At 44.5% G+C, this 16331-nt stretch overlaps 1 protein-coding gene across 1 annotated transcript in view; it reads right to left on the bottom strand.

The window, feature by feature from the left end:
- Positions 1 to 12842: 12842 nt before the first annotated feature.
- Positions 12843 to 16331, bottom strand: part of LOC140913863 (cytosolic phospholipase A2 zeta-like) — a 42933-nt gene continuing 39444 nt past the window's right edge. Inside the window, exons 19-20 of the mRNA XM_073350674.1 lie at positions 14652 to 14838; positions 12843 to 13436 (exon numbers count right to left, since the gene is read on the bottom strand). Of these exons, the coding sequence (XP_073206775.1) occupies positions 13216 to 13436; positions 14652 to 14838 (408 nt within the window). The 3' untranslated portion in view covers positions 12843 to 13215. The remainder of the gene's footprint in view (positions 13437 to 14651; positions 14839 to 16331) is intronic.

Genomic DNA, 16331 nt, shown 5'->3' with positions numbered 1-16331 from the left:
AAAAAGACATTCTCCTCTCCCATATGCAAACAGAGCTTTGCTGGTGTATAAAAATACTCATTCTAGAGATACAGTATTTAAAGGCTCATTGTGCATACAGTAGGCCATAAAGGCTTCAGAAAAGATGAATATGTATTACAACACACTCATTTTAAAAACGCATATGAAAGTAATGGAAGTGCCTGTCCTGCAAAAAGAATCCGCAAAAGACCCTGAAATTGAAGTCACAGAAGAAATACAAAGTCCTATTGGAAATCCATGAAAAAGTATCTTTGTAGTTAAGGCACAACTTTCAGCTTTAACATACTAGGATCCCTTGAAAATCTTCAGCTGGTTTCTACCAGGCAATTGGTGACTGCTGCTTTACAATCATCATAATCATCTCATTACTACTTTGTGCTCCCCCATTTGTAGCATCCACCCATTGGCATTTTGTCATATACTTAAAGCCTAAGCTCTCTGGGGCAGAGACCTCTTTTTGATATAATGCCTAAAATGACAGGTCCCCAATCCCTGAATGGGATCTCAATATTTCCCATTGTGATGACACCTAAAGATACAATAGTGGCTCTAGCTAGTCAACTAGATTCTGAAACGCTACACTGGACTTTTTGGGCTACTGGTACCTGGGGTTCCTGTTCCTCCAACTGAAGCCAGAGACCAGTTGATGGATTCTAATGTGCCTACTGGAATTTCCACTAGAGATTAGATTCTAATTGTCTGAGGTCAAATGTGACATCACCAGTTATGTGCAAGAAAAACTGCAGTGTGAATGACATTCAGCACATTCATCAACAGTTGAGAGTCCCGGAAGAGTTTGAATATGATCATTCATACTGAATCCCCAAATTATATTAGAAGTTTGATGTGATTGCCAGCACAGACTCATTAAAATAATTTCAAGCACAATGAATGGGTGTTTAGGATTTTTCTTCCAAACTGTGTTAGGCATAAATGTTTTCGGATTGCACATTAAAAGGAAAACAGAAGTACGAGAAGTGGACCTTATTGCTTCTGGAATAAGGATGCTTTTGAAGATAAGGCCCAGGGTAGGCAGTCTAGTGACCTGGATTCCATTCCCAGCTCTGCCAGAGACTCACTTTGTAATGTCAGGCAAGTCAGTTAATAAATTATTAGTATCATGTTATTTGTGATGCAGCAGTGCCTACAGGCACCAATCATAGGTCAGGGCCTCATTATGCTAGGTGCTGTACAGAGAACATTATAAAAAGACAGTCCCTGTCCCCAAAGCTCATAACAGAAATCCATGATGAGACAACCCTAGGATTAAGTCGGACACAGTAACCGTCAAAGTATCACATTTGGTACAACAGAGGCAACACAGAGGTGGTATGGCGGGTCAAGTGCCCTCCCAGATTGGCCTGCGGAGGCAGGGGAAGAGAGGGGCTCTGTACTTCTCTCCCTGCACCTCCCCGCTGACACGTTCACCCCCCTCCCTAGCAGCCAGGTGGGGAGAGAGACAGAGCTACTTCTGCCTGAGCACGCCTGGCTGGGAGGCAGCAGTGGCCTGTTCCCTGCCTGGGTTTGGCTGCCAGGGACAAGGGCTGAGCAGCATGCTAAGGGGAGACAGGGGGCTCCAGATCGCTCCGCCCCTGTCCTCAGCAGCAGGGCCTGAGTGGGGGGCATCCCACTACTACCCCAGCTTCTGGAGACAGGGCCCAAGTGAACCAGAAACATGTCTGGAGGGTGGAGGGGAGAAGAGGCAGCTCCAGTCATCTGTGTGGTACAATAAGCTGCACTCACAGTTAAACCATCAATAAAATGAGAACAATAATACCTATTTACTTCTTCGGGGTGTTTTGAGGAAAAGTTTGTTTATGACTTTAAAGGACTTTGAGATCATTGGACTGAAAATGCTAGAGAAGGGGCAGGACACTGTTTTTGTTCCCCATTGTTTTCCACTGCTCTAAGCAGACCTTGTGCACAACTTTTGATACTTTAAGAACTGATCTTTACACTAGGACTAAAACCACCTTATAGTAAATTCTGCAAGCAGGGCAGAATCATAAGGGAGAATACTGCATGGCACACCAGGGTTGACACACTTGTCCTACACATTTTACACCTGCTCATCCTAAGTAAAAGGTTCATGTGGTTTCCATGTAGTGCCCATTTGTACATAGGATAAAACCATCACAGTTCAGCACATCAGACATTACTGGCACTCTGCGTCCATCTACACGAGCAAGTGTTGCAGGTTAGATGTGAAGAGGAGCATTTTTCTTTCATCATAGCTTATCACCACCTCCCAAATTCAGAAGGACATGTTCCAAAGCAACACCCTTGCAACAAGTTGTAATTTGGTGTTATTTAAAGAAGGATGGTATATCTGTCAGTATAAATGTGATGCATTGATGGACTACAAGAGAAATTTTTCCACACAAATCTAGCAAAAGGAAGAAGGATAATGCTTGGGAAAATTAGTAGATGCAGATTTACAAACTCAAAGGAGGAAAAAATGGACCCAAATGAGAATACCAGACAGGAATCCCCCAATTTTGGACCCACTTCCATAGCTGAATTTTGTGACTGAGGCTCACCTCTACCAACTACAGCAGCACAAGCTTTGTCAACAGAGATCATTTAAGCACAGACAAGTGTTTTAGCTCTCCTTCAACCAGGAATTCGGATATCAAAATGTATGCTAAATTGTTTCCTTTTGCTGGGAATAGTGCAAAAGTTTACTTCACAGAGCATCAAGGGGCCTAGAAGAGAGACTGGAACTTGAAGTGGGGGTGGGAGATCGAGGTCAGATGAGGAATCCACAAGTGAGACCGGAACAAGGAGAGTGGGGATGGAAGATGGATTCGATGAGAAGCCTAGGGAGGTTGGAGGTAGCTGGCTGGACAAGAAACCCAGGGAGGGAATCTGGGATAAAGAGCCAGGGTGGAGAGAAGACTGGGACTCCAATAGAGAGCCCTGAATGGGATATTAGGACTGGCTGGTCAAGGGAGACCAGGATGAGGGGCTTGGGGCGGGAGACTGGAACCATCTACGTGAAGAGATTGGGATGAGCCAACATTGGGCATGGAAAGTGACAGACACAGGCTGGAATGAATGGGGCAGGAGGGTCTATGACCTTAGATACACTCCCCACAGAACTTGGACTATAACCCAAAATTCCTGACTTTCACCATTTGCCTGCTGTCAGCAAGTATCTGTGAAACCCACTGGCAAAGTGTGTGTCTCTTCCCCCTCTAATGCTGGTCTCCACACAGAGGATGACTATCTACTATTGCTATCAGTTACTTGTGATGTGAAGGTTTCAGCCCTGCTGATGACCCATGCTGGAGGACAATCTACACATTTTGCAGTTTGGTTTTAAAACCTAGGAAATTACACACAAACATCTACATTGAAATAACATTCCAGTTGCAAAGCCAATCACTCAGAAGTTAGGAAATACCAGAATGTCCAGACTGTGCTATCTTAATTCACACCCCTTGCGCATATGCATTATGCACGTTCTTTAACTACATCATCACATACTATTTTTTCTACAGACGTCTGTCTCATTCAGTGTACAGGCTGGACAGTGCTCTGGGGATAAATCAAGGTTGTACAGTAAAGCAGTGGTTCTCAACCAGGGCTCCAGGGCCCACTGTGGGGGCCATGAGCAGGTTTCAGGGGGTCCACAAAGCAGGGCCAGCATTAGACTTGCTGGGGCCCAGGGCAGAAAGCCAAAACCCCACCTCCTGGAGCTGAAGCCTGAGCAACTTAGCTTCACAGGGCCACCTGTGGCGTGGGGCCTCGGGCAATTGCCCAGCTTGCTACCCCCTTATGCTGGCCCTGGCTTCTACATGCAGTAAAACAGTTGTTGTGGCACAGATGAGCTGTGGAATTTTTATAGCATGTTGGAGGGGCCTCCGAAAGAAAAAGTTTGAGAACCCCTGCAATAAAGGATGCTATTTCCCCCAGGACCCCTGCCTCATTTGTTGCAGAAGTAGGACCATGTGTACAATTTGCTGATCTGGGACAGGCAAGTCTAAGGCCATCCAAAACTAAAGGTTTGCCCCCTTAGCTAAGAGGGAGGAACCACTAAGCCCAGGCCACAAGTGAGAACATGGGACAACAAATGAAAAAACAGGAACAGGAGTGAGGTCAAAGGTTGAAAAATCAGAGGACCCTGGACAGCATCCACTGCCCTTCAAAGGTGTCTTAGGAGTCAGTGGACGCTGCCCAGAGGAACTCTGCCAGGAAACTTGATTGAACCAGGGAATGAAAACAGATCCCACACTCACAAAGCATCTCCACATCATGCTTCCTCCTCCTGGTGTGATGGACAGCCATCTTAGCAAGTGTAACCCTTCTGCCCGTCGGAGTTGGCAGCAACAAGGGACAGGTTCAATATCTAGGGGATCCATTCCAATAACACAATGCAAACCGGCTCGAGCCCCCACCCAGTGATCTGGGACAAATATATACCACCCTTGCTGGGCGCCTCCAAGAGGCAATACTTCCCCTCTCCCAAGCACATAGTCTGAGTGTAGCAAAAAGCCTTTTAATAACAGAGAGAAACAATGTGGCATTATGTTGGGGAAACACCACCACCAGGATTCATAACACAACCCATGAGCAAAAAAATCCACCCCGAGCAAATTGGGGCATGCCCCTTTCCCTTTGGTTCTTGAGTCCAGCAACCCCAAATCACCCAAAGTCCCAAAAGTCCAATGACCCAAAAGTCTCTGTCCCTGGTCAGGGCAGCCCCAGAGTTCAAAAGTTTATCTGCAGAGCTTTACCTCCCTACCTGGGTGGAGATGGGGGCAGGGGTAAGAGGCACCTTACATGATCCGAAGCTGACTGCCCCACAGCTCCATAGGCCTTCGCTCCGCTCCGCCAGCCGCCCCACGAACTCCTTCACTCGGCCCCGCTCCACGGCCCACAAGCAGCTCCCACCGTCCCACGAACTGTTCCACCAGACAGTCCACAAGGCACTCCAGCCGTCCCGCAAACTGCTCCACAATATATCTTCAGGCTCCCCCACTACTTAACACAACGCTCAGTGATTTCAGCTCTTAGTCAGTTCAGCTCTTTGGTGAATTCAGCTTGTAGTAGGGGAGCCCCAGTGCTGGTGCACTGTTAGCCCAAAGTGAGCTCAGCAGCCTGTAACTAGACTTCTAATGAAATCAAAATTAGCTCTGATATTCCACAGTGGAGAGAGGAGGAAGTGCAATTAGCATGTAAGGCCCTCACCAAGGGGCCCATACCACCAAGTATTAATACTTGTCCCCAGCCTCTCTCAATTCACAGAGTTTTTGAACCCATGACCCTTTCCTAGCAAGTGCTACTTAGTTGATGGTGAGTCCCTCCATCATAACAAAAGGCCACGTACAGTTCCAAGCACAGTTCCCATAAGCAGGGTAATAACAATTTATTCTTTCTGCCCCAATAACAGAGACACTAGGGATCCCACAGCAGCCAAAGTGACCATTTGGGCAGCTATGGCCTCATTCTAGGCGGGGTGGGTGTGCCTATGCAAATGAGATCAGCCCCTGAAGTTCTTTTCCACAACTTGCCACACCTCACCACCAGATGTCAGGGTGGAGCTCATCCTGACACTGCTTACACAAGTGCCAGGAGGAGGTCCCACAGCTTTGTGAGGCCATGGACTGAATGTGCCTAAATCAGGAGGTGCAGGGAAAAGTGCAGCTAGAATCTCAGTAAGAGGTTCTGGAGGAACCAGAAGAGGGGCTTCAACCTGACACATCCTACATACACGTATGCTAGCATCTCCCTCTTGCCACAAAAGGGACAGGTGTCAGGGGAATTCATGAACCGCACCAAGTATATGCCTGTGCTCTTGGTCACATGGAGGAACTGCCAACTAATATCCCCGGTGGGCCCTGGGACCAGAGCAGGGTAGACTGGCGCACCAGAGTCCCTCACCTTCCTCAGGTGGCAGCAGGTCCCACCACATGGTGTCAGGATGGGATACAAGTTTTAGCATAAAGCCTGTTTGTTAGCCTGGGATAGAATTTTGGGTTTGACTTTTTGATACTCTTATATCTTATACTAATATGTGTGGACAAAGGGATTCTTACTAAAGACAAAGACACTGTAAATGTTGCTTTTGCCTAAACCAGATGGGTTTGTTAGCATAATGGAAATAGAGAAGAGCAGTTAAAGTGTTACTGGGCATGGTGGGAATGTAATATATGAGCACACATTTAAAGACTGCCTCAACTCCTTATCTCAAGGCAAGGTCAAGCAACCAGTTAGGAGGGGCAAGGGGAGTTGCTGGGGGGAGGAGAGGGAGGCATAAGAAACACTAAAAGCTGAAGAAAGGCCTGGCCTTGGCCAGAGCACAACCTCACTCCTTATCCCTCCCATGGGGTACAAAATGGGTGGGACGAAGTCCCCAGCTCACGACCCTCCAAAATGGAACAGGACCATAAATTGTAAGGGGTGTGACTAGGGGCGTGCACTGAAGGTGTATTTGGGCCTGCTAAGGAGGAGGAGGGGGGAAACAGGGAATGGGGAATTGGGAATGGGAGGTGGGAAGGGGGACATGGAATAAAGGCTTTGTGGTGTCAGAGCTGGGAACAGAACACTGAGAAACAGCCTCTGCCGGTGTGTAGAGCTATGGATACGTTTGCTTGGAACTAACGTCAAACATGGAATTGCCTACACTTCGGACCTCTGGTCTTCTGCTTTCTGTCTGTGTGACAAGAACCAGGGGAGAGGGTGAAGGAAAAGCCCCCTAACAACAACGGCAAGGAAGTGGATGGTATGAAGCAAGATCACAGTTCAAAGGCAGACCAGCTGGATGTTGGGCAGCTGGCTTAAGTGGCCTGTTGAGGGTGGCCAGAGAGGCTGGCAGGGCAGAGGCCCAATGGTGAGTTCTAGAATCGTGGGCAGGGAGCAGCCACTCACAGGACCTGCTCAAAGAAGGCAAGAGGCAAGGCTGCCCTCACCTCCTGGAGCACACTACAGGGGACATGCAAGGTGGGCAGCCCTATGCACTGACCGAGAGCCGCAGGGCCCACCCTGTTGCTTAGTTCAATGCTGGCTTAGATCATTGGATTCTATCCCTGCTTCAGTCACAGAATTCTGATGCTGGGCAAGTCACTTCAACCGAACTATGCACAGGTGGTCACAAATTGTTTCTCTCCTCTCCTGGATGCCTGACTTGAAACCCCAGGGTCTGATTTGCAGAAGTGCTGAACACTCACAGCCGCAACTGTAGTCAATAGGGGCTGTCCTTTGAACATTAGATAGATAGATAGATAGATATAGATAGGTATATATAGTGCTAAGTTCTCTAAAAAATCAGGTCCCTAGGCATCTCAAATGAGGCACCCAATTTAGTGGACACTTTTGATTTTAATCTCTGTGCCTCAGCTCCCCACCTGTAAAATGAGGATAACAGTAGCCTTCACCTGACAGAGGTGTTATGAAGATAAATCAAATAATGTTTTTGAAGCACTCTGATACTTCAGTGACAACCACCATAAAAAAAAGCCCATGAGGAAATTCATTGTCTTCACAACAGGGTTTGAATATTGTGCAGTAAATAAGATCGGATGTCACTCATTGAATAACGAGAAAAGAAAATATTGAATAGCAGCTCATTAAATGAGCACCATCCATCCAATGCACTGAATGAAGCAGGGGTCCTGTGAGAAAAAAATGGAATGAGATCATGTAATTAAAGACTATTATAATGCATACCTACAAGGGGGCCAAATTAAGATTTCACAGGCAACCTTAATTCAGTCATTTCTTAACTTTTGAGCGCTTGTCTTTACAACCTTAGTATTCCTTTAACTTATTCATAGATATTAAGGTCAGAAGGCACCATTATGATCATCTAGTCTGACCTCCTGCACAACGCAGGCCACAGAATCTCACCCACCCACTCCTGTGAAAAACCTCACCTATGTCTGAACTATTGAAGTCTTCAAATTGTGGTTTAAAGACTTCAAGGAGCAGAGAACCATCCAGCAAGTGACCCGTGACCCATGCTACAGAGGAAGGCAAAAAACCTCCAGGGCCGCTTCCAATCTGCGCTGGAGGAAAATTCCTTCCCGACCCCAAATATGGCGATCAGCTAAACCCTGAGCATATGGGCAAGATTCACCAGCTAGATACTACAGAAAATTCTTTTCTGGGTAACTCAGATCCCACCCCATCCAACATCCCATCACAGGCCATTGGGCCTATTTACCATGAATATTTAAAGATCAATTAATTGCCAAAATCATCTTATCCCATCATACCATCTCCTCCATAAACTTATGAGTCTGATCTTAAAGCCAGATAGGTCTTTTGCCCTCACTGCTTCCCTTGGAAGGGTATTCCAAAACTTCACTCCTCTATTGTGTATGTGTGTATACATATACACAAATAGTCTGAAATAATCAAAAAATTAATACAATATATTAAAACAGTTGTTGCTGTGAGTTTGATGAAACAAACACGCAAAGGATCCCATCCCAACAGCTTTGTTCTAATTAGCAAGGACCAGTAGTGACAGATTAAGGGCCCATCAACAAATGAGTGCCCAAATAAAATGGCTTTCCATACCCTGCTTCCTACAGTCTGATTTCCTACCTTGGTCCCTAGATCTACCAAAGCTGTTTATCTTCCACTGCTGTAAAGAAGGTAAAGTGCATACAGAAAGGGAAAGAGATAGTGTTGCTAGCTCAAAGCCATTCCCAGACAGTTAAAAAAAATGGGATTTTCCACCTCTGTGTCACTTCCTATATGCATAAGTGAGAATATTAATATGGGGTGACAGTTCCCCTGCCTTATGAATGCCAACCAGTGCTGCTTTTTCTGAGGTCTTGTTTTCATCGAGGAATGGGCGATCATGCAATAAGCACAGTAGCTGAATTAGTCTCCAGAATGAATGAGGGGAGAGAGGTAACAATGCTGATATCCAAACTGTCACGTGGAGATTCCACAGCAAGTTCTGCAGCTTTAGGATCATAGAGTAAACAGATCTCTGCCTATGGGATTTACCAGGATACAGATCTAGTACTGCAATTTCTACTTCCTAAGGCAGCCTGAGTGCTATCGGCATTTTGCCAGTATCTAACATTGAACAGCAGTGTTTTATAACATCCCTTCCTCAAATTCCTGGGAGCAATATAAGGAAAGGCAAATCAGGATGCCCAAACTAGCTGTTTGTAACATACAGACGCAGACATAAGATAACTGCAGCGTATTGGCCTTTACAGAATCATAGAAATGCAGAGCAGGAAGGGACCCAGACCCAGACCATCCCTGACAGGTGTTTGTCCAACTTGTTTTTAAATATCACCAGTGATGTGGATTTCACAACCTCCATTGGAAGCCTGTTCCAGAGCTTAACTACCCTTCCAGTTAAAAAGTTTTGCTTAATATCTACCCGAAATCTCTCTTGCTGCAGATTAAGCCATTGCTTCTTGTCCTACCTTCAGTGGGCATGGAGAACAATTGATCCCTGTCCTCTTTATAACAGCCCGTCACATATTTAAGATTTATCAGGTCCCCCCCGTCTTCTTTTCTCAAGACTAAACAGGCCCAGGTTTTTTAACCCTTTCATCATTTTTGGTGCTCTCCTCTTGAGTGTCTCTAATTTGTCCCCATCTTTCCTAAAGTGTGGAGCCCAGAATCAGACACTGTACTCCAGCTGAGGCCTCACCAGTTCTGAGTATAGCAGGATGATTATCTTCAATATCTCCTATACAATACTCCTGTTAACACACCCAAGAATGATATTAGCCTTTTTTGCAGCTGCATCACATTGTTGACTCACATTCAAATTTGTGATCCACTATAACACCCAGATCCTTTTCAGCAATGCTATTACCTAGCCAGTTATTCCCCACTTTGTAGCTGTTCATTTGCTTTTTCCTTCCTAAGTATAGTAATTTGCACTTGGCTCCATTGAATTTCAGCATGTTGAATTCAGACCAATTCTCCAAATTGCCATGGTCCTGACGACTTCTAATGCTGTCCCCTCCAAAGTGCTTGCTACCTCTTCTGGCTTGGTGTCATCTGCAAATTTTATAAGCATACTCTCCACTCCATTATTCAAGTCATTAATGAAAATATTTATTAGTGATGGACCCAGGACTGACCCCGCGGGACCCTTCTAGATACACCCTCCCAGTTTGAGAGCAAACCATTGATAGCTACTCTTTAAGTATACTCTTTCAACCAGTTGTGCACCCACATTATAGTAATTTCATCTAAACCACATTTTCCTAGTTTTTCTTACAAGGATGTCATGTGGGACTACATCAGAAGCCTTACTAAAATAAAGTAATCTTTTAGGGATAGTGAGAACCATCAAGGACTGCAGGTTTGTTATGGTTATGGGGGGGGGGGTGTCATCAGGTGACACTATTAGAGTCTTTCAGGTTCTCTTACTTAGCATGTGAGCAAATATTTGGTATTGGCTGTACATTTAGTCTGGGTTATGCAAGGTTCTGGGTAGAGGGAGCCGTGTGAGCAGCAGCGTTCGCTCTCTTCCTTTCTGTATAGTCAATTCTTCTAGCATAATTGCTCTCTGGGAACTGAGCTGGGATTCCTGAGAGAAGAGATTGCTTGAATGCTCTTTGTGACTGATTTCACCTGCTGGAACTGAGATGCTGGTGTAAGTAAAAGTTACACTTAGAACATACCCAGACACTGCATCACTGATTTCTCGTCCCCCAGAGACAACCTACAAAGATCGAAAATTGTACACAGTACAGCTAGCCCTTTAAAATCTCTCCTGCCCTGCAGAGTGAATTCTACTGAATAACCAAGTTCCAGGGTCGCTCTTCCTGTAGAATAGAAAGCCTTTTAAAGAGACAAGACAGCATATCAGTGTATGTTGCATTGTGGGTCTGCAGAGAAGGAATTTATCTTCCTACAAAAATGTGATGAAGTGGAGTCCTCCATGAAGTGCTTGTGCGCTAATTTACTGATCAACGGGAGCATAAAGGACCCTTACTTCAGACATGAAGCCCTGCTGCTCTGGGAGAGCTTAAGGAGCAGAAAGTGGGTGTGTGAAGTTTTAGGAAGCCTGGGGAGACCTAGCTTTGAGGAGAGTACTCGTTGCATTCCCATTTACATCAGTCTAGGGTTATATATATATCCCCCTCACCATGGTACCTGAGCACCTGCTGGGAGAAAGGGAAAACTGCAAGAAACAGACACTGGTTTATTTAACATTCACAAAAGAAGAAAAGTCCAGTTTGGAGAGGGAAGTATCCTGCCTCCCCTGTGCCAAACATCACAAGGCCTAACCTGGATGTAAGGCTGTCTCAGAGCCCAGTCAAGAATATTTATAAACGTATGTAGAAAACAATAATAAAATTAATCTTCTGAAGTTACTGGTGATAAAAAAGGTGACAGACTTCCCAATCCTGCAAAGAAAACAGCCAGTCTGCATTGAAAATAATGAAAACAGGTAGCACTGAATTGGTGATTCTCATCATAACTCTTATGTCCTTTTCTCCAGCTGAGGCGAGGATGTAGCCTGGTACGAAGGAAATTTAACAGCTCAGAACTGCAATTATTTAGTTCACTGAATTATAAAAAGCAAGACCCCAGGAGTGAAGATTGATTATATTTTTATAATTATATTATATTTGAGCAGCATTCCCTAGTGGATAGAGCACTGGACTGAGACTCAGAAGACCCGGCTTCTACTCTTCATTCTGTTACTGGCCTTCTGGATGATTTTGGGCAAGTCACTTCTCCTTTGTGCCTCCATTTCCCTATCTGTAAAATGGGGATAATGATACGACCCTTCTTCGTAAAGGGCTTTGAGATCTACGGACGAAAAGAGCTAGGTCTTATTCTATTTACTGTTACTACTTACCTTTGACCAGAAGGCACTTAAACTGGAGGAGAACGAACTATCCTTAAGTTGAACAAGCATCAATCAATAAAGGAAAAACCCTCCACTTTAGCCTTGTGGCCTAAAAAGCAGCATGTTAGCAAAATTCTTTTTGTTTAATTAAAAAGGAAATATGGAAAATATCCTTTTCTTTATAGAAATGAAGTAGCAAACCATTCTTGAAAATTTACTACTACGCTAGGGTCTGCTTTGAACGGGGACATCAAACTTCTGTCATGACAGTTCAAATACACAATCAATACATTCAGTTCAAAGTAAATACCATACATGTGAATAGTTGTTATTCCCCAAAAACTTAGTTTTGATTGGATGTGCCCTGAAGATTAGTTTCCTATTCTTAAAAACCCTCTCTGTAAAGTGAGGTAATTCCACCCCACAATATAACAGCACCACTTCACATTCATTTTATTTGTTCACATTTAGTCGTTGCACCTATCTCAAGCACTAGCTGCATTACACTATTCCTCTAATGCACACACTAACAAAATAAAACCCTAAACAAGGCCTTGACCCAAATATCTTAAAACAAAATAGACCTCCCTAAATCTACCCACATTCATAGAAAAATAGCCTCCCTTCCTCCTCCCCAGGAAAAGTCTGAGGAAAACAAACAGATGAGTTCTTGCAGTATCTGAAGATCACCAATTCCAGCCTCTGGTGAGCCAAGTTGCAGCAGCAGAAGGAAGTAATTTCCATAGTCAAAGATCCTTTCCTGAGAACTCCCAGTGCCTTCCCAATTACATTAGAAAGGAGTTAGAGCTCTTGGTCTGGTATCACACAAGGAGAGAGACCATCTTGAAGTTGCTAGGACTAAGCCATCTAGGGTTTTATTGGTCAAAATCAACACTTGAAGTATTACAGTAGCAGATTTTAAAAGGAACTCTGGCAACCCTTCCCCCATTCCCAAGTGTGTCTGTACCCCCAAACTGAGCCACCTCCCTCCCCACTGTGGCCCTGCGCCTGTACGCCCATTCACCCTCTGCCCCAGTCTGTCCTTCCCCACTAGCCCTTACAAGCCCCTGTCTGACCCCTAGCAGCCCCACGCTGTCTATCTCCCCATAGCCCTGTTTCCTGACCTGGCCCAACAGGTGCTGTGAAGAAGGTTCTGCAGGCGCTCTCTCTTTCCTAGGTGACCGGGAGCTGCTGCTGTGTCCTATCACCACAGCACTCTTGGTGAGCAAAAGGCAGAACTGCAGCAACTTTCTGGCAGAAGCTTTTTTCTGGGCAAAAAAATTAAAAATGTGTGGCTTATTAATTATGCATGCACAGTGGTACAGAATTCCCCCAGGAGTACTACTTGAACCATATGCCTTTGGTGCATTGCAGTCCATCCATGTCCTATGCCAAGAAGGTTCTCATTGCCCATTGCCCTTCTTCAGCTTCCTCCTGCTCAGAGCCAAATTTAGGGCCTTTAGGAGTATGTCCTTGTTGTTCAGAACATTGTAGCAGTTCACTTCCACCAGCCTATCAAAGTCATAGGGCTCAAAGCTGAAATTTAGCGTGCGGTAAGGAGAGTCTTTTCCATCAATGACAAAGTCACCAAAGGATTTCTCGTCTTCTGACTCACGTTCTACTCCTACAACCAGAGAAAAATAAACTGTGAAAGTCTTACTAGAATCCTTTAATTGAATCATCAATGAAGGTCACAGATCAACTAAGCAGGTGTTGTTGACTTTTGGTCACTCTCCTGGTCAGAAATTGCATGAGAAGAGATTTCAGCACCACAGAGCAGGGTCACAATACTTTAGCTTTCAAACTTTGAGCCAAAATACCGTCTCCACTTCATACTTCCACCACCCTCCAAAAACACAGATTAAAGAGAAAAAAATTGTTTCGTTGCAATAGATCACAGCATGGCACACTACAGGATTAAGCTATAATTCTGAGGTGAGAAATACTAACCTGACTCCAAGGTAACAAAGTTAATTCTTCCTGGAAGGGGCCGCCCACATTAGGATAACAGGTGTGTTTTTAAAATGTGTTTTTAACATCCTAATGTAGACAGGGCCACTTGGGCTTTAACATGTTACCATAATATAGAAAAGGCCCCCACACCTTCTATTGTAACTAAACTTGATTTTAAAATGGGGTTCTATGAGTAAAAAGGTGTTTCAGGTTCTGAGGTGGAAAAATGGTTGGGAATTCATAAATCATAACACTTGAGGCAATGCTGACTGACTGATTTCAGACCTCTTTATAATGCAAATACAGTGACCATCACATCCTCAGGATAAACCCTCAGAAATATTAGTTCACATCTACATCTAGCCATTATATATGGCAGAACTACTTGGTAAGGAAGGGGTTCATAAAGGAGCAAATCAATTGTCGATTTAGATTCCCCTACACTTTAAATAGCTTTTGGGACAGCCCTGTTACTGCCCTCACCAAAATGAAACACTTCTGTTGCGCTTTCTGTAAAAAAAGTAATAGAGCTCAATAGCTTACAGGGAAACTAGGTGAGGGAAAGCTGTGATATTTTATGGTTAGAGAAACAAGGTGGGTGAGGTAGTATCTCTTATTGGTCATATTTTTTATCCTTTATTCTTCAGGTCAGGTCCCAGACCTGAGGAAGAGCTCTGTGATAAACTCAAAAGCTTGCCTCTCACCAACAGAAATGGGTCCAATAAAAGATATTACCTCACCCACCTTGTTTCTCTCATATCCTAGGATCAGCACAGCTATAACTGCATACATTTTATGGTTAGGAAAGTTCAGCCAGTCCCGCATTCTATCTGGCTAATCAGACCTGAATACCTTAATCATAGGATCTTAACGCACATTCCCTTACCTGGTGCTTTGTATTTTCGGAACGTATCATTCACCAGTGGGAAGTGAAGCACGATGGGAGCTTTTGGGTTCTCATCATCCACAAACATGTAACATTCTTTTGGCTTCTTCTCATCTTCCTCACTCAAGATGATTTGTGGAAAGGGGATTTCCTGTTCTTCACAGTATTTCTGAGTCAACTGTAAAACCTGTGGTCACAGAACAAAAGTCAAACGTTCGGTCCTGTTTTACCCAGTGAAAACAGAAAAATAGAGAATATTTTCCTTTTAACGATTACATTTATGGCACTACTATAAACTATTCAATGTTCATAATTAATGTATGTTATGTAGCAAATATTTTATAAAGTAAAGGCAGCATGTTCTAAATCACAAGTCTGGGAACTTTTCCATTAGCTTCCTCTCTGACCTTGAGCAAGTCATTTAACCTCTCTGCCTCGGTTTCCTCATCTGTAAAATGGGGATAAGTTACCTCACAGGTTTCAGAGTAACAGCCGTGTTAGTCTGTATTCGCAAAAAGAAAAGGAGTACTTGTGGCACCTTAGAGACTAACCAATTTATTTGAGCATAAGCTTTCGTGAGCTACAGCTCACTTCATCGGATGCATACTGTGGAAACTGCAGAAGACATTATATACACAGAGACCATGAAACAATACCTCCTCCCACCCCACTCTCCTGCTGGTAATAGCTTATCTAAAGCGACCACTCTCCCCACAATGTGCACGATAATCAAGGTGGGCCATTTCCAGCACAAATCCAGGTCTTCTCACCCCCCCCCCACCCCCCACATACACACAAACTCACTCTCTTGCTGGTAATAGCTCATCCAAACTGACCAGTCTCCTTACAATGTGTATGATAATCAAGGTGGACCATTTCCAGCATAAATCCAAGTTTAACCAGAACGTCTGGGGGGGTGGGGGGGTAGGAAAAAACAAGGGGAAATAGGCTACCTTGCATAATGACTTAGCCACTCCCAGTCTCTATTTAAGCCTAAATTAATAGTATCCAATTTGCAAATGAACTCCAATTCAGCAGTTTCTCGCTGGAGTCTGGATTTGAAGTTTTTTTTGTTGTAAGATAGCGACCTTCATGTCTGTAATTGCATGACCAGAGAGACTGAAGTGTTCTCCGACTGATTTATGAATGTTATAATTCTTGACATCTGATTTGTGTCCATTTATTCTTTTATGTAGAGACCGGCCAGTTTGCCCAATGTACATGGCAGAGGGGCATCGCTGGCACAGAATGGCATATATCACATTGGTGGATGTGCAGGTGAACGAGGCTCTGATAGTGTGGCTGATGTTATTAGGCCCTGTGATGGTGTCCCCTGAATAGATATGTGGGCACAGTTGGCAACGGGCTTTGTTGCAAGGATAGGTTCCTGGGTTAGTGGTTCTGTTGTGTGGTATGTGGTTGTTGGTGAGTATTTGCTTCAGGTTGGGGGGCTGTCTGTAGGCAAGGACTGGCCTGTCTCCCAAGATCTGTGGAGTGTTGGGTCATCCTTCAGGATAGGTTGTAGATCCTTAATAATGCGTTGGAGGGGTTTTAGTTGGGGGCTGAAGGTGACGGCTAGTGGCGTTCTGTTATTTTCTTTGTTAGGCCTGTCCTGTAGTAGGTGACTTCTGGGAACTCTTCTGGCTCTATCAATCTGTTTCTTCACTTCCGCAGGTGGGT

This window comes from Lepidochelys kempii, chromosome 6 (genome assembly GCF_965140265.1).
Source record: "Lepidochelys kempii isolate rLepKem1 chromosome 6, rLepKem1.hap2, whole genome shotgun sequence".
NCBI classification, from domain to species: Eukaryota; Metazoa; Chordata; order Testudines; family Cheloniidae; genus Lepidochelys; species Lepidochelys kempii.
Note: the sequence above shows the minus strand (reverse complement) of the source record. Positions and strands in the feature narration are given on the sequence as shown.